The sequence below is a fragment of the Tinamus guttatus genome, unplaced genomic scaffold (assembly GCF_059628265.1).
Source record: "Tinamus guttatus ecotype Peru unplaced genomic scaffold, ASM5962826v1 Tinamus_guttatus_pri_ptg000716l, whole genome shotgun sequence".
Lineage (NCBI taxonomy): Eukaryota > Metazoa > Chordata > Aves > Tinamiformes > Tinamidae > Tinamus > Tinamus guttatus.
In genome coordinates, this window is record NW_028289250.1 from 2976050 (window position 1) to 2995096 (window position 19047).

Sequence of the window (19047 nt, forward strand, 5' to 3'; positions counted from 1 at the left end):
AGTATGGCATAGTATCCTTAACAGTTGGAGATAACAACAGAAAAGTATCTCTAATGTTTCCCCCCCTACATTTTGTTCTTACTTAGTGGCAAAATCTGCCATCTACTACTCAGTCATGGTGAACACACTAAGGAAAATGTCTCCTCTTATTGAGGATCAGCTATTTCTACCCATTTCAAGATTTTGATCCAGGAGAATTAGCAACGAGACAGACCCTCATGGTGAGGATAATAAATAGGGACAAGTGCAAGTGACAAGTCAGGTAAGAGGGGGACATCACTTGTGACAAGGGGAAAAAATTATAGCAGAGGTATAAGTGCTTATTCAGTTAAAAGCATGCTGAGTGAGTCCTATTTGGAATATACCATGTCCTAGAAGGAAACTAGATATCAAATTTTGCCTTTGTTCCTTTATGGGAAAGTGTAAACACTACCTCATGTTCTCAAGTAGGAAATTACTCAGATGCAGCCACTCAAGAAAGTAGAACAATATCACTCACCACATACTCAGTTCCATGCTAAACAAGAATATGTTAACACCCACAATTATCACCTATTCCAAGAATACCAGGCACCCCATGTGGATTGTCACAACGCAGCACCATAGCAGCTGTGTGATTTAAGGAACAGTCTTGCTGCTCATTCCATCATGTTCACACTGAGCATTGGTAACATCAGCAGCACTGTGATTTACTCTCCGCTTTCAATGGGTCTAGGTCCAGTTTTGGTTTCCCCATGTCATTCTCTTCATTAGGAAAGGTTTTGTAGTTCGCAAGGATGTTTTCCACCAAGAATCGAGCTGCTTCGTCTATGTTGATGTTATCCTAAAAGTGTTGAAGGCAAAGAAGTCAGATCTTTTAAACCAAGAGCACACATACTCAAGAGCTGGCCAAATGCAAACTCTTCTACACAGTCTAATAGTCTTGACATAAATAGCTTAAATAGATCATTGCTCATGCACTTGCTTCTGCAAAAAACTACTAGAAAGAAATTGATAAAAAGGTATTCACCTTTATAACATATAGGATACTTTGACTTTAACCTGCTAGGTGGTCTAGAGATGAGTGTCACTTGCATTGGAAAACTAGCAAGTACTATAGTATCTCTGCAGCAGGAAGAATAGTAGGCAATCACACAATTCATAATAGCGTTCCACCTGCTATGGCCTTTTTCTACCTTTGCTACAGTTTGAATGCACTTACTTATCTAAAAGGATGTTTTTCCATCAACCTCAGAAACCCAGCTGAAATCAGGGTGCCTCACAGAGCCACTCTTCAAAGCATGCATAAGATGTAAAGTATAACACCAATCATCCTCAAGTTGTATGCCAGATACCTAGAGCTGCATTTCAGCAGGATACCTCAGATGGGCTCTTAGCTACAGCCTCTGCACAGGCTGGGCTGCCTTTTACTTTACCGTTGGGTAGCCACTTTTGGAACTACTTTTATCTTCACTGTCAATGGAGATACCAAACCAATGCACTATTCAGTCTCCGTAAGCGGTGACACCACAAATATGTTCCCATGACCTAGTCTTTAAGCAGTTGCTGTTGTAGTCTGAAAGCTTGTGATTGTCAGGCAGAAATTGCTTTTGGGGGTTCACAGATAGATACTTTTCCCTGGCCATGATGGGGGAAGATTCTCTTCCTACTGGGCAGATGTTCATAAGATTTCTATGAGTATTTATATTCTGTGCAGTTCTACTGCCTAATCCACACCTAGTGGACAGTAACATGACAACTAGACTGAATATTCAAGTATGAATTGTTGATGGTGATACACAGGAGTGTTAAGTGCAGCTGAGAAGTTGTACAGCTGTTGTACAGAAGTTTCAAGGAAGACAACCTGTAACAGAATATTAAGGAAAAAAGGGTCCTTTTAGTAAACTATTCTTTCTGAAGAGCAGAAGGGCAAGTTTGAAAGTTAATATTCAAACAAGTAATTAGCTAATTTAATTCCTGCCACTGTGTACTCTTCTCCCTTTTTAAGGTGTGGTCAGGAAGACATTTGTTACTTTCTTCTTACCACATTCCTCTTGTGGATCTTTTCTTCTTTTAAAGAGTTATCTAAGCATAATGAGGTGCCAGAAATGGCTTGCACTTACAAAAACAGAAAACACTTTGTGCCAATTTATCTCAGTAGTAGTTCAAGGAAGTGGGCAAGCCAAGGGAAGAAACAGACCTTGTGATTCAGTATATATGCACAAATTTAGACTGACTGGGAATTTGGTCTGTTGGGCACAATTCTAAAAGCGAAAGGTTGCTCTAGATGAGGAAAACCAGGTTTTAAGAAATCATCTGACTCCATTTCTGGCTGAACAGTAAGCTTATAAGCATGCTAACCGGGTTTGTAGAGTAGAGTAGACTATACAATATATATACACTCTAAGCTATGAGTAAAACAGCTGTCTACCTTAGCTTAAGTTACTTTGCCAAAAAATTTGTTTTTCCCCAGTTCAGTTTTGCTACTATGGAGATGCTGAATAGAAAGTAGAAAGATGAATTGGTGGAATTATGTAGCTCAGTAATACAAATAAGCAAATAGCTTGCTTGTTTTGGGAGTCTTAACATTTTCTAAGTTGATCTTTTCACTGTTGCATGTAAGCTTCAGTTAAAGATTATTCTTTGACAGTTCGATCAGTGTTTAGTAGTCCTAACACCTAAACGTGCTGATCCTTGACACAAGCATGATCTTAATACTCATTCAAGTCAATTAATTCAAGGTTGCTAGTTAAGTTCAGAGCTAACCTTAAGAATTGCATCTTAGTCTTATCTTAAAAAAAGTTGCAAGTTTTCCTCAGCAGTAAAATAATCCACACATCAATTTTAACTTCAACAGTTCAGGTCTCCAGTGATTAGCAGTTCCTGCACCCAAGGAATTTAACATTTTTAAGGCTCACCTTGGCAGAGGTTTCAAACCACCCAACGAAGCCGCCTTCTCTGCAGAATTGGTCCATTTGAGAGAGATTCTGGCTGCCATCCTTTTTCTGATCACACTTATTTGCAAGAAGAACTGCAGGGATGGGACTGCCATTGGGAAGTAGCACTTTACTGTCCAAATCATGCTTCCATTTTGAAACAGCCTCAAAAGTGGAGCCTCTTGTGACATCAAAGACCACAAAAGCCCCAACTGCCTCTTTGTAGTACACTCGTGTCATATTTCCAAAACGCTCCTGGCCTGAAAGACAGTGACAAAGCATTCATTTTTAAGCAACAACTGCAGTAGAGATAAACGCATTTCAGTGCCAGGTTAGTAAATATGAGTCTAGCATTTAGAAGCACTTCCCCAGTTTATAGAATATAGCCCTACGGCTGCCATCCTGTGTCAGCTCTTAGTGAGCTATTATGCATGCCATGCATGACAAGAATCAGATACCCATTGCCTTGCATTTCCAATACTATTTCACTTTTTTTTTCCTTATACTTACTTGTGAAGTAGCATTCTATAAGAGAAAAAAAAATCATGACTAAATACTACCAGCACAACTGCTCCCAAGTCTTCCCCCCCCCCCCCCTCAGAGAAAGCTCCTACATACCTGAGGTAGTAGCTTGGTTTTTTCGTATAAAACCTGTAATGTATTTCCCATAGGGATAAGCTGAGAAGGAGTTCTACATAAGACTTTAGTTTCAGTTTTTGAGTTTGAGACTCTCTGGAAGTCAAACCATAGGCTTCAAACTACAGCAAGCAGTCACAGGATTTGGTGCAAGATTACCAAGAGAATAAAAGGACAGTTATTCACAACAAAAAAGCCTCCATATTCTAAGGAGCAGAAAGATCAAGCCCCCACTCTGTGAGTAAGGCTTACAGCTGCGGTACCAGAAGGGCAACATTTGTCTTGTAGCAGAGCAGAAAATAAGACCGACAGATCAATCTCCTCAGAGAGTCCTGACCAAGGGAGAGGCCACTGCGAGGAAGGTTGTTATAACCAGGCACTTTGGGAAAACACACAAGCTGAGGTTGATTGAGATAGCTTTTCTCCTTATTGTATGGTACAACAGTGCTTCCAGTGGGAAAGCAAACCCACAACAGAACCACACTTTGCTTTGAGACCAGTTTGTGCTCTAAAGCATCCACTTGAAAGAAATGCTCCAGCTCTTCAGGAGAAGTTTGAACTTCCAGCTGGTTTGTTGACAGAAAAAGTTATTTGCTCTTACACTAAAAGTTTTACATTTGGAATAACATTAAGACATACTCTTCTGTACTTTAAACTTAGGTGAACGCAGATAAAAGTCCATAGGCCCATAAAAATGCCTACTGAATTTCAGTTTTGCATGCAAGGGTTTGATATTCCCTTCCCTTGAAAACCACTTCTGTTATTTCAAATTAATGCCTTTTGGTAGCCCAGATATGCTCTAGTATGGAGTGCTCCTCTGTTCTCAAGTAGTCCAAATGTCATAAGCTTTTTTAAATTACATAGAGAACTGCTTTCACCTTATTTGCATGCATTGATATTAGACTTGACCCCCATGCTAGTTTATGACTGCTTTTTATATTATCTGGTGTCTTATAAGGAAGTGACTGTTCTTTTTATTAATCTAAATAAAGAGATAGCGGAACATGGCTTGCCTAAGAAGGAAAAGATTTTTTGCAATAGGTACCCAACATAAGGCGGGAAGAGAGCATCCAGTACTAACTGATGAGACTTTCCATACAACCCAGTTACTACCAACAGTGCACATGCTTTAGGCTGAGCCTCCCAAGGAAGAAGCAAGAAGATTCTTGCCAGCCTTTTGAAAATTTGATAGGACTTTCAGGCAAAGCTCTTGCAAGTGCTTTTCTGCTTGCAAAAAGGAAAAAAGCTCATACACAAAAGCAAACTATAGAATATTTTACTCCTCTAAAGTCTGCCAATTCTGTTTCAAACTCTAAAATGACCATGCCCTGCTCAGCCAGTGACTTGTCACCCCCCCTTCCCAAGGAGGGCAGAACTTTTGTTGTCTCCTCACATGGCAAAATGATTAACATTGAGCAGTACATAAGGTAGATCAGACCCCCAGAGGGAAAAAGGATAAAAGTGATCAGAAGAAATTAAGACTTAAACTCAGGGTACATAGAATCATGAAAGGAAGGGGATGGGAATAAAGCTACTTACTTACAGCAGCACTGCAGAAAAGACATTATAGGATTAAATACAGTGGTAGGTCTAGTTCCTTGACACAAGCCTAATGGTACCAGAAGGGTATCCATACATATTTGAGGGAATGACTGGCTGAGCTATAGAACAGCCCTTGACATTAGTTTTTTTAAGGATAGGACAGTGGCCACATGCAATACAGAGTTCTGCATTCTCTAACCACATAGTTTTCACATCTAAATGACTCAGCGCACTTTGTCACCTTATTTTCCAGTAATTGCAACAACATTAAGTAAAATAATTGCATAATGTCATACATGGGGAACTAATGCAGTTCCATGCTGCAGAATCATAGCAAGTAAGTTTAAATTAAACTATCAGTGCTTAAGAGCTTTTCCTTATTTTCCAACTTACATTTTAGAAGAGCTAAAGTTTAAGAGCTAGAAGACACACACACACAAAAAAAATTATAGTCAGTTCTATTACTTCTCCACAAAAGTTAAGGCATTTAAAAGGACAACAAAAGGTTATCACAAATTTCAGAAAATACAAGCCTTTTCTTGAAAAAGAGTTAAAAGTTCCTTACAGCCATCTTCCCCAGCCTAAGGAATAAGCAAGGGAGTCCCATTTATCATGGCAGTGAGACTGATCATTGTGCCAGTTTTGTTTTAGTTAACGGTAGCTACCCTGTGCTAACATTATTCTGCTCCTAGCTCCTGTTTGAATTGATGAAATAGATTTAGCAATCACTTCTGAATCTATCATGCTATTAAGTTTCCTTCTCCCAAATTACTTACCATACTTAAGGGTAGAATTAAGTCTTAAAGACTGCTATGCATACAAGCATAAATCGTAAGTAATGTAGAACAAAACTGTCAGTCTAGAAAAAGCTTCTGCAACTATTTTTGCTATGGAAGCGAGTTTTGTCTTAGCCTGTTCTACTGTTGGAATTGACAAGAAACTCACCTACCTTGTAAAAGCTAAGCTTAGTCAGTTCTGAAACCATGCAGCTCTGAGAGAGAAAGCAGATTTTAGTTACATGTAAACCCTTAAAGGGTATCAGAAGTAATACCACTGGACAAAATCTAAAAGAGAGTCGCCAATGAGACCAACTACCAAAAATCTTTCCAAACATGGATCATTAAAAGATAAGCAGGAAGATAACCCAAGGGTTATAAAACCCCCCAAACTGGAAGAATGATGGAACAAATAATTTCTTTTGCTTAGCTCATGTTAGCTGAGGTCTTCTTTGACAAGGTAATCAGCTTAATGGATGGTCAGAAAGTGATATTGGACTATCTGATGTGGAGCTGTCAAATTTATTGGTCTTAAAACAAGTCAAACTGAATCCAGACTGAAATCACTCCCCCTAAAAAAGCAAGTGCACAGCTAGCTGAAGAATTTTACTTCAGAGTTGTTTGCTGTCAACTGGAAGAGCACTGTTTAAGAAGTTTTGCAATTCTCCTCTGAATCCAATAATAATGAATTTTCTGGTAAGTAGTGAGGAATTCTCAAATACAAATAAGACCAAGCAGTTACTGCTAGCATTTTGTCCTTTGGAGTGATAAAACTCAGAGCTCAGTTAATTTAAAAGTCAGTTTAAGTTCAATAGAAAGTAAAGGAATATTATATAAAGATACATAAAATAAAGCCAAGATATCTACCAGCATTACAGCAGTTTAAAGAAAAAAAACAACAAAACACCCACAGCATAATCAAGAGACCTAGGGGATCAAAAATTGAGCAAGTTAAGGTACATTGAAATTGCATCCTGCTAGGGTGTTTGAGATACTGTTTTTCTGTCAGCAGGTAAACCTCAAATACAGTACTCTATCCTGCAATGAATTTGATACTTATTAAAACACACCAGATAAGTATAACAAACAGCTTAATTCTGTAAATAAATAAATACTCTATCAGAGAGAGAGCTCTTTCTCAAAGATCAGCTGTTCTACATGAACATAGTCAATCCTAGTTATTCTAAAATTCAAGAAGTATCAACACCAACAGCAAGACTCCTTATAGGCTTCTTGGCTCATAGTTAAAATGCTTAGATAAGCCTCTCAGATGCTGAGCGATTTTACATTTGCTTACCATAAGATGGTTACAATGACTACACAAATTGATCTTCACTACACAAACCTCAAGATCAATATTTAGCAAGTTATTTATAGATCTGTGCCCCAAAGTTGATATAGCTTTTCTCCAAATTCTTCCTTTTTGCTGGCTACAGCAAATTTCTCTAAAGGCAGCATAACACACTGCTATACCGCCAATACTTCTAGTATTCAGCACACTACTTACCAACAACATAGCAGAAGAACTGAGGGAGCTAGTAACGGTATACTGGGATACCAGTAAGCTTTTTTAAAGCAGTTGAGGAGAAGTTTGATATAGCCTTTTGAAAACTCAGTAAATATCAGCACTGAACTATTGATATGCAGTGCGAAAAGGGAAAGAATGTTAAGCTATATTTCAGTGCATTAGGGATGGAATATTTGGTGTACATGCATGAACATTGTAGTGCAAATAAATATTCTGCAAGAGCAATATAAACATAGTCATTAGAGGCCATCTAAAGAAATAAAGTTAAAAAAATAGAACTCAAATTTTAGCACAGTCTCAGCAAGGCTGGCACTATGCTCGGTAGCACCTGTCTCCCGTAGAGGAGCCTTAGAATTAAGTACCTCTTATTTGAAACCAAAATACCCAGCTCCCAGGCCAGAAAGTTATACAAATCAGCTAGATTATCAAACTGACTTAGAAATACTAGGAATAATGAGCAGCAACCTTAGTTTATACCTAAACAGTCCCTAGACAGGCATCTCTGCTAATCTCTTCTGAGGGCAACCTCCCACCACCACCACCTGGGCTTTGGTTCATATGTACAGACTGCTCATGGTGTGAAGCGACTTCCTCTTGGCAGCAAACATGCTTCACACCTGGGACAGGCAACTCACAGGGCCAGACTAGCTCTAGCTGGACTGCATGCACCATGGCTATCAAGTCCTCACTATCAGCCCTCCCTTGGCCATTCTGCTTGCTAAGGTAGACAGCACCTCTGTTCTGTTCCTAGCTCCAAAACTACAAGTTAGTTCTTTCGAACAACTGTTCTGGTCTCTGGTTCTCTGAATTTCTGGAGTCAGATTTGCACACAGCAAAGTTATGAAACATCTGAGTGGCAGCTCCTTATTCTTGATTCCAACAGTTTACTAGATTTTTCAGTGGGGGTAAATCAAAGAAGCATCCAAATCACTTGACATGCAGCCCAGCCCTGGCATTGCAATATAAGCAAGTTTTACAGAACTTAGGACCACTGCCTCTTAGGAACTGTAAGCAAGAACACACCACATGTGCAACACCCTGAGGGTGCATCTCCCAGTTCTCCAGACACCAATGTGCATTTTAGCACTACAAGGATCAAATGAGAACCAGTTGTGACTCCTTTGGAGATAGATATTAATATGGTACTGACAAGGCACTACTACTGACAGTATTTTACCTGAAACCTGTGCAGGTCGACCCAGAAGTCTCACCCTATTAGACAGGCTTCTGCTCAAAGCAGGAAGTAGGTTAACCAAATCACTATCAGTGTAACAGGACATCCCAAGTATGACACATGGGGAGCAACTTTAGATGACTAGAATAGACAGCCTGTGCTAGAGAATGTGAGACAGTCGGTGCTAGATCTCTCTCTCGCCTCCTCATCCTTACTGTTTAAGCTATCTGTGCAAAGTTGCTAAGCATGTAGACTACAGAGGTGTTGAACTGTACTTCCAGCTCTAGCAGTTAGTAGGAACCTGCAAGAGTTATACAAAATGCACATCCAGCCTGAGCCTTGCTTTCCTCTGTTATGCAAGTCATATTTGGGATCTGTGGTTCTGCTGACAAATGCCAAGACATTTAAAGCAAGAGCTTCAATAATATTTTCCTAGATTAGACAGTACTAAAACCAGTTTCTGACTTCAGCTCTCAGCTTCTAACATAGAAAACAGCCTCAAACCCTTTTTTTTTTTTTAAATTAACTGCTAGTGTCCTTTCTTGAGGGGGGGAAGATAATAAATGCTACTAACCACTGGATCAACCTTCTACTGACAGTGTTCCACATGTCACCTAACTATATAGCCATTAGTGCTCTGCCTACTTTATACAAGAATAGATCTGCAGAGAAACAGCCTGTGCTGGAGACCTGTCACCCACAGTATACACAGCAGCATAGGCAGGAAGATTTATCCTGGACCACTGCTAGTCTAAGACAAAAATACGTTCAAAGTATTAAAAGGACGCTCATGCTTTGGGTTTAGATTAATCCAAAAGAAGTCTGCCTATTATAATCCACAACCATTTCATAAATGAAATTAAGGCACAACAAAGCCAGAACAAACAGCTATTTTTTCCAGACATATTGATATAGACAGTTTCTTCTGCTTCCATTTGAAGCTCAGCTTATGAAGTTTATTAGCTTTTCTCCCAGCCCTCAGCTTCTTAACTGTAATATTGAAGAGCAGAAGCTTCACCTGGAGAGGTATGGTCCTTGTTAGTGTTGATCACAAAAGGCTACTTCCTATCTTTGGGTTTCATATTATAATAAGACTTCTTTTCTTACCAGCTAGGTTTTCCTTTAGACCATAGAAATAATATCCTTATTTCTACTATGGAATAATAGGAAAAACAATGAAACCAAAGCTCCCTAGATATTTCTGTTAATTGCACGAGTTCTTCACTTACACAAGTTATTTGGGCAAATCCCTTTATGATGCTAACCAGCTTTCCTGCATAAAAACCAGGAAATCACATGCTGTCTCAAAAAAATACTGGATACTAACATTCACTGCAAGTCACTGTAGCAGTTCAGGTTCATTATTTTGATTCTTTATATCAAATTCTGAAGCTTCCATTGCTGACCTCAGATTCAATGTTGTTTCATTATAAAGTAGTAGGAAACAGTTTAAAAGGTCATTGTGCAACATAGGCTGAATCTAAATAGTTTAGTTACCCATATTTTCACAAGCATTTAGATGAATCACTTCGATCCCTTTCTTTACTATTGTCATACTTTACTCCAGTGAAAGACAGGCTTTTTCTATTCCCTAGAAGTGAAGCAACAGGAACACTGAAGCCCAAGTGCTTTCAAGTGCTCCTGCTTTCCATAAGTAAAGTTGGTCACTTAAGTGGCTACACAGGATATCTGTAGTAGAACAAGATGAACTGCAGATGGCTGCAAGTTTGTCCACTCCTGCATCTGTTTATTTCCCATGGTCTTGAGGCAGACCTTTTACCATTCTCAGAGTAGTAAGTGCATTCACAACCTGATATCATCATGATATCATAGCTATGTAATATTTGAACCTTGGTATCCCCTATGTGCTTTGTGTTTTATACTACACCAACAGAAGGAATTAGTCATCTCCTAGAGTAGCTTTTAATCATGACAGAGAGCCTTAAACCTGTGTGCAGTGAAGCAGCCTGTCAGCAGGCAGTGGGCTGCAGACAACAGCTTTCCAAATTCCCTCTTGGTGCAATGGCTATTCTGATGTAGTCCCCATCCCAGCAGATGGGAAAGGGCACCATCTGCTTTCACAAGCATATGAAGTTTGTACAAAAACTTCCTGAACAACTGCACTGCTCAGGAAAGCTTATAGAAAAACTGAGAATCTTTTGTTGCCATCCACAGCCTTGCTTTGAAGGCTGAGAATTAGTCCCCAGCAGCCTAACAATTTGTCTAAATTTAGAGGAGGACTCTGCACTTAGGGTTCAGCTGGCTTTGTCCAGCATCAAGTGCATTATATGTGAAAGTATGAGTAATCTACTTAGCATTAGAAAGTTTTACACATTTGTTTCTACTTGCTTTGCTTACAGTTTGTATAGAAAGAATTTGAGCAAGAAAGGAAGTTCCTAACTAAATGCTAGATTTCTGTCCCCAGTCAAGTACAGTTCAAGGCTAAGTAATTTCTAACTAGACATTAGACACAGCCTGTATGAGAACCCCTCCTACATTGCCCAATTAGGAGCAGCAACAGCATGAATGGGTAGTTCCTACTTTTTTCTAGCTAGATGTATTCAAACATGTCCTCCACCAGAGCTGAGTTATTTTGTGCCTTCTACTCCCTAATCCATTTCCTCTGGTTCACTGTCATGCAGTCAGGGCCGTGCTGTATGCTTAAGTGATGTTGCATGGCCCTACAGTGTTTTGTAAGACACAGGAGAACAATTCTAAAGTCAGTTTGTCTCAAGAACTTTATCACGAGACTGAAAAAATGTTAATCTCTGAAACTGTAAATGTGTCATGGCACATTATGTGTGACAGGAATTCAGTGTCAACTTGCTGCCACATTGCTCTACTCTACCCAGCACTCTAATCTGGGAGTGTTTAAACAACAAGTTCCCATACTCTGTTTTATTCTTTGAAGATCTGCTAAAATCAGCACAGCAAGGAATATTGTTTTGGCTCTGCTACTAATCTAGAAGCTATCTCCACAGAAAGAGTAAGAGACTTTCTCTGGCCAGAAGTAGGATATATTTCTAAACAAGCCCTATGGTAACCTTGAAATTCTGTTGTGCTTCAGAGTAATCTTACCACGTCTACCTTACCCTCTGCACCTCCAGAGGAGAGGAAAGCTTGTACTATCTAATGCTTTACCACAGACAGATTGAGAAGCACGTTATACTTTGTTGTATAAACAGCAATATGTGTGACTAATAGTCACAAGAATTGTCCAAACTATACAAATAGAAGCTTTATAACTGGAAATTATCTCCCAGAGACAGGATAGCACACTTCAGAAAGCTGAAACTAAGCACTTGGAGCAGTGGCTACAGCTATCCTGCAAGACTGAATTTCGGCAAAGGGTCTCACATTGGAAAACTGCATTCTTGCTTGCTGTTCAAGTACAGAAACTTGTTTTGCACTGGGGCTGTGGGAGCCAGTCATGCACACTGAGAAAACTGAATAAAAGTTAATCAGATACAGTCACAAAGATAACCTTTGAACCTGATATTGCTGCAAGAAGTGTTGATAAAAGCAGATTTGCATTTGTGTACAATATATACTTTTAGCAATGTATTACTGCCCACACCCAATTTGGTTCCACAGGAGAATGCTCTTGACAAACACAGACTTAAGCAGCTAGTAACTAAACTTGTTAAACATGAAAGGCAAGAATTTAGCCACTACTTAATTCAAAAAAAAAAAAAAAAATCTTAACACCCAATAAAAAGTTAATGGATTTTTGCACCATTTCTAGCTTTAGTGCTCTATAATTTGATCCAAAGGTTAGTATTATTGAGCTGTAAATGTTGTTTCTCTTCTGCTTGCTGCATAAAAGAACACAGGTATTATAGTTTCCATTTAAGGTAGAATTTATATATCCCTTAAAACAAAATGCATCCCACCCTTTATCTGCACTAGAGAACTACAGAAATATTTTCACTGATCTTTCAGCAAATGCATAGCTTCTGCTAACATGGTTATCTATTTGGAAAAATCAGGTGGAGATTCAGATTCACTCATCCCATAGCAATTACAAGCTCATACATTAAATGATATTTCCAAGTATCAAGTGCTTCCTTGTCAACAGAAGCAGTTCTCAAGATCAATACAACAATCTTTATGCTTTAAGCATGATAAACCACTTCATTTTCAGCAGAAATTAAGAGTGCTTGCAAACTCAATACATCAGTCTAAGCTTTACACAAGGCTTAAAACACTCCACACCTTTAGCAATATTTCTTCTAGAATGCCTAAAAAAAAGTCTTGTAAATAATTTCTGAGGTTATTACCAAGAAGCTCTTTCAAGCCTACCATTTACCTGAAAGAACTAGCCAGACCCATTTTACATAATCAAAATGGACTAGCACATTAGATTGCCTAACATCACCACCTTCAAAGCACTAACATTTTGCATATGCTTATGGTATTCCTAATTTTAAACTCAGCTCCAGAAAGCTCCTGTTGTGATAAATTGAGATAACACACAGCAGTTTGAGTTATTTAAGAAAAATACTTATTACTTCAACTATAAGATGCAGTACCCCTCCCCCCTCCATTTAAGACAGGGAAGTTGCTTACCAGCAAGACCAAAACCATACCTTGATTGATATCTTTTGATAAGAAGCTACTTAACTAGAAAGGAATTCAAAAAGAAGACATGATTTCCCAGAATCTGGATACTATAGAGAATCTTTTCAGTCATTTGTGCTACACAAAGACATCTGAGACTTGAGACACTAAGAAATGCCACAAACTAAACATTTAGCATTTTAGACTAAACTGCAAAGCTCCAAGGTCAGCAAAGCCCATTCCCAGTTAAAAGTTCCTAACTATAAATCTGCTGTTTCAGAGGAGTTGCAACAACAAATACCTACTTGAGACTTCCTACAAAGGGCCATTTCCTACTACAAGGAATTTATCTTCAATTCTCTACAACCTCAACCTTTCTTTCAAAAAGAGCAGGTCTTTTACTTTTCCTGAAATTTCATCTGAAGAGACACAAAATTAATAGCTAATGTTATCCTTAAGTAATTCTTCTAATATGAACTTTATACTCAAACATGCATACAGCAAGCTTACAAGCCTGTGACTGTCCTCTGTTCACTCTGTCTTTGAGACCAAACTTCATCACATGAAAGACTCTCCAGTCCTGACTCTGGGATTCTGACTTGCCTCGGGTGTTACCAGAGCACTAGTACTCCCAGCTCCGCATTAAGGCAGCTGCAGCTGGAGCCTCCATTGCTGGATAACAAACAAGGAAGTTCACTTGTGTAAGCAGTTATGTAGCTGTCTTCTGCTAGTTCTTCCAGTTCCAGAAATGAAACTTTGAGCTCCAATTTTCCCAACTCCACAGCAACATGCATATTTTCGACATTCTGCTTTCTTCCTCTTTTCATTCAAATATCCCTACTGAGTGCAAAAAAGCACAAGTGAGCAGGTTATGCCAAGATTATCTGGTCTCTACACAGACACAGGGCTACTCAATTCCTTAATGGTTTCTTTGTAGGGATTAAACTGGGAACTTCTGCATGGATCCTGAAAGTGTTGCGTACAAGTTGCTACAAGCTTTGCCTCACTTTAGAGGCTACTCTGAAGTCTCCATAGTTAGGGCAAGCTCATATGAAAAATCAGCTAAAGCATGCTCGTGCTGCACACGTTGCTAAATGAATAGTACACCAAAGAATTCTAGATATTCCATAAAGATATGGAAAGGAAAGAATTAACATCGTTTAAGGCTTGCTTCAGACCTTATAAAAACGGTCAGCTTATAATTAAAATAACTAGTTCACAACCTAATATACAAAAGTAGTTTGGCAGTCTTCTTACACACTGGGACCATAAATACAGACCTAGAATACCCCCAAATATACAGCTGCTTAAAGCTAAAGAATTTAACATACTGGAACAGCTTGAATACCTTGAAGCTCAGTCACCAAGCTATGCAACAGTACAAAACCATGCTCCACAAGCAAGTGCACCATCTCCAAGCACTCTAGCCCATTCAGACAAGATACACTTCATTCTGGGGAGAGAGGAAGATAACGAGCACAAAATCACTCCTGCAGATGAAGGCCAGAAGGCTTGCATTTTGCATTCATTTTCTTCCCTTCCAAGTCTTACTTCACTTGGAGATTTCTTCTCTACAGCTGAACACATTTTAGAATATCCTCCTCTCCCCTGTTCCCTACTCGGTTTCCTGCACCCACTTTCCCATTTATTATGGCTTTCTATAGGTAAGTAGAAAACTTAAAAACTTAACACATCTTTACATATCTAATGCCTATTTGTCTTTATAGAAAAATATTTTGTTCCAGCCCTTCCTCAGCTCAGTGTTTGAGCAAAATTATTTCCGGATATTTATACTTTCAAGCATACACTTCTGAACAGTTGAGATTTCAGACCACTTCAAGGAGACATACCAGGGTTTTATTAAACATGCATGTGATGAGTCTTACAACACACCTCCGGAAAGTTTAAATTCTCTAAACATGCTATACCCATAAGTACATTTGTTCCTCTTCTATTTTGCCAACTTCATAGCCATATTTTTCCAGTTAAAGCAATATTTAAGTTTCAATAAGTCCTGGAAGGCTGCAGTTATTGGATGTAACACAGAATGCTTCACTCAAAGCTTTCCAAAAGGAGTTAGGTGTCATTAGTGACATGCTTCAGGGGAAGCCAAGCTCAAGTGATCACTGATGACTTTTGCCACCCTTCCCCTCTAGATGGCTTCATGTTCCCACAAGCTGACCTGCATGACAGTGTTAGCTGGCTCTTTAGGACTGCATGGGCTACCATCAGAGGTGCCAAACCAGACCAAGAGGCTCTGGGATTCAGAAAGAGTCCTTCACAGTGTTCTTTCAATGATATTTGATTAAAATCAAATATGCTATATTTGCCTCTTACTGACTGTGTAGTCAGTGTAGTTGTTCTCTCAGCAAGAAGGCATGCTCAGGAGGCATATTTTCTTCTATTTCTTTGGCCAGTTATTTATGTGCTTTGAAGAAGTGGTTTAGCCTGCTTCTAATACTTTCAGCATTTATCCAGGAAGATAAATTTAATAACAACTTGGCATGCCAAGAAAAAACAGGCATAATTGCCCAAGGGCTGCTGCATGTTCATACATGAACAAAACTTTCAAGCTGCATATAGTCTGTTCAGCTTCTTTCACAGTCTTTCATGCTACAAAGAAGATCATCTGACAGCAGCTGAACAGTCTAACTCACAAGCCCTTTTGTCTCCACTATTCAAATACCCACAACCTGGGTCAAGACAAACTAATGCGTCTGAGTATTTGTTGAACATACATGTATAGGCACAATACTCTCCTTCCCTCTTCATTCTGCCACAGGAATTATTTTCCTGTTGCAAGATGGAAAACAAATTTCATCAAAAAACAACATTAACATAACTTTTAGTAGAGAATTTATAGCTTTAACACAGAAAGAGAAGGGAGGGCTCAGCAGGGAGGGGCGGGGGGAACACCCCCCCCACCACCACCTTTAGCTAAACAGCACAAGAAAACTCAGGAACTTCCTGCACTGCACTCACCCATATGGCTACAACCACACCAGAAACCAGCACTGTAGGTACATTATAATCCCGAGTTGCTGAATTGAGCAATGTGGTTAGTTCTTATCACCAATTTAAGTTGCCAAACCTTAGATCTCAACATCCAGCTCTTGAAGGAAGGCTTTTTTTTTTTTTTTTTTTTTTCCTCCAGTGGACTATAAGCACAAACTCTGATGTAGTAAAAAGAAACACTGTGCTGTGCTTAAGGGCTTGACTTAAATTCAGAAGCCACTTTAAAATCAACAAAATCAATCCAGAATGCCACACCACATAGCTTGCAGGGAAGTCACATGTAATAGTACTTACCATAAGATTTAGATCTCCAAAGCTGTTTGTCTGCACCCAGACAGAATTATCTACATTAGTTGCTGGAAGCCAGAAGACGGTTGAGCTGATGAGTTAAAAGAGCATGACTATCACATGCTCAAAGACTTTGTTATACACTTTAATAAAATAGCAAGGCTTTAGAGAATGATCCATGACTCTTCAGGAGCCATCTTCTGCCTCATTTTCTGTAACTAATACTTCCTATATGAACCTTTTAGCATCTTCCAGTATTTATATGAGTTCAGAGTACAGACAGCTGTAGAATACCTTCCCAGGTCAAGAATATTAGCAGTTTTAAGACCATTAAGCAGCTTTTTCATACTAAAATCCTTTGTATTTCAACTATCAGTGCTTCACTGAAATGCATCTGTGCGAGTCTAAACTATGACTGCTACACCAGCCGAGCTTATCCCAGATATCACTAAAAACTAAGTGTGGTTCTGTTCTCAGCCTTGTTTTTCTTTTGAGGAAGGATGCATCCCATCAGGTATGGGATACCATAAGCCTCCAGATTAGATACAAGAATTTGGGATGCAAATTGTGTTTCTTGCTTCCATTAACACAAGCCTCCAGGGACTAAACAGCAACCCTTAACTGTGTCTTCACCTAGCCATGTCCAGGATACACTAAGGGCAATAATCAGGAATGAAAGAATAGTCTTCCAAATCCTAAAGTTAATCCACAGATGTGCTAACAGACACTATTTTTACTATGGGAAGTTCTATCCAAACTGTTAGAAGTTACAGCTAGGTTTCCAGCTAGTCTGTTGAAACAGATTGCTTTAGGGAGTGTAAACAGCTACCCCAGCCTCTAAAACCAAGGACTGAAGAGAAGTTAAACCCAAGGGTGCTAGCCAGCTAAAGCAGAGGATCCTGATCCTTATTCTGCATTCAGGTTTTGGGACACCAGGATTGACTTGCTAAGATATATTGAGTGCATTATGGCAACTGAACTGCCAGTGGATAAAAAACACATCCCCCTTACACAATTCCTTAAAAGAATCCTTCTGAAAGTCTTATCCAAAGAGAAAGTTGGCCATTAATTCACTTGTTCCTCAAAATAGCAATTAACAAATGTGTTTGTTTTTCCTACAGGACAACATTTCAGCATATGACAATAAAAAGGAGGGTTTTCTGGTTTGCAAAATCATATTGAGGTGCTTTATGTTTTTCCTACAGGACAACATTTCAGCATATGACAATAAAAAGGAGGGTTTTCTGGTTTGCAAAATCATATTGAGGTGCTTTATGATGATCTTTAGAGCACAAGGAGGCCTGAAACTGGCAGCCAGCCAGGTTCATCACAGGCCCCAGCTGCATTGCTTTTTACACTTCCTGTTTCAGGAACTTCCACTCCATAGGGGGGACCACAGAAACAGTAACTCCCGGCTGTTACTGCTTCATTATAGTAGCTCCCAGTAGCATAGGTTTAAAATAACCTTAATTCAAAGTAAAGCCCACTTTCTCACAGCCCAAAAGATATACTGGGCACACTGAAGAGAAGAGATACAAGTCAACACCCAGGCTATATACACAGAGAGCTACAAATGCAACACAGAGTTTGGGATGCTAAGGTTACAGACCTCTCGCAAGAGCACAACAGAATAGTTTGTACTGTGGCATTAACACCTTGGCCTAAGTAAAGTAAAGTATGCCATGACTTGTAAAGTACTCTAGATCTTTCAAAGAATAGGTTGGAACTACAGGGAGGAGTTCTGAGCAGTCTGCAGAGGGGAACTTCTCCAACTCAGTAGTCAGAATATCTTTTTAAGCATATAAACCCAATACTCTGAATGTAGAGCTAAACATAACACAAATGCCCTTTACTCATATCAACCTGCAAGGAAAAGAGACACTTTCAAAGAAAGTATGTAATTTCAAGCACACAAAGTTTGCTCACAACAGCAGCTACTAGAGTTATTCCTAATCTGCAAGGTGAACCTCCTAAACATGTCCCATTTGTGAAAAGAAATGTGTATTGCTAAGTGTATCTGGAGGTGCAGAGCACAGCAGCTAAACGTTAGAGGGGAGGGAGAACGACCAGGAGGGGAGTCCCGGCGCTCACCTGCGATGTCCCAGAGCTGCAGCCGCACCAGGGTCTTGCTGTCCCAGTTGATGACTTTGAGGGCAAAATCCACACCGATAGTGGCCCGGTAGTGCTGCGAGAAGAGCTGGTGCACGTAGCGCTTGATGATGCTGGTCTTGCCCACGCCCAGCTCGCCGATCACGAGCACCTTGAAGAGGTGCTCCCGGCACTCGGGCACGCCGGAGCCCCCTCCGTCCCCCCCGGCCATCCTCGCTGCCGCCCGGCTCCGCGCGGAGCCCCGGCCTGACGGAGGCCGCTCGCGCCCGGGCAACTTCCCTGCAACTTTCCCGGCGCCGCCGCGGAAGGGAGAGGGCCCCGCAACCACCTGACTGCAGTCACAGGACGCGGAAACTCCGCGCTTATGAGGGCGCGGGCGGGCGGGCGGGAGGCGGAGCCGCCGCCGCGGCTCCCGAGAGCCGAGCCGAGCCGGGCTGGGCCGAGCCAGGCGCCGCGGGCCGCCCCGGGCGCTGCTCCCTGCGTGGGCCACGTGGCGAGGGTTTC

At 40.2% G+C, this 19047-nt stretch overlaps 1 protein-coding gene across 1 annotated transcript; it reads right to left on the minus strand.

Moving 5' to 3' along the window:
• Positions 1 to 290: 290 nt before the first annotated feature.
• On the minus strand, positions 291 to 18816 carry RAB32 (RAB32, member RAS oncogene family). The gene is made up of 3 exons (XM_088537055.1): positions 18526 to 18816; positions 2898 to 3175; positions 291 to 823 (listed from the first exon to the last, which is right to left on the minus strand). The coding sequence occupies exons 1-3, from the start codon at positions 18752 to 18754 to the stop codon at positions 674 to 676; spliced, it is 657 nt and encodes a 218-aa protein (XP_088393181.1). The 5' UTR covers positions 18755 to 18816; the 3' UTR covers positions 291 to 673.
• Between the last annotated feature and the right edge of the window lie 231 nt (positions 18817 to 19047).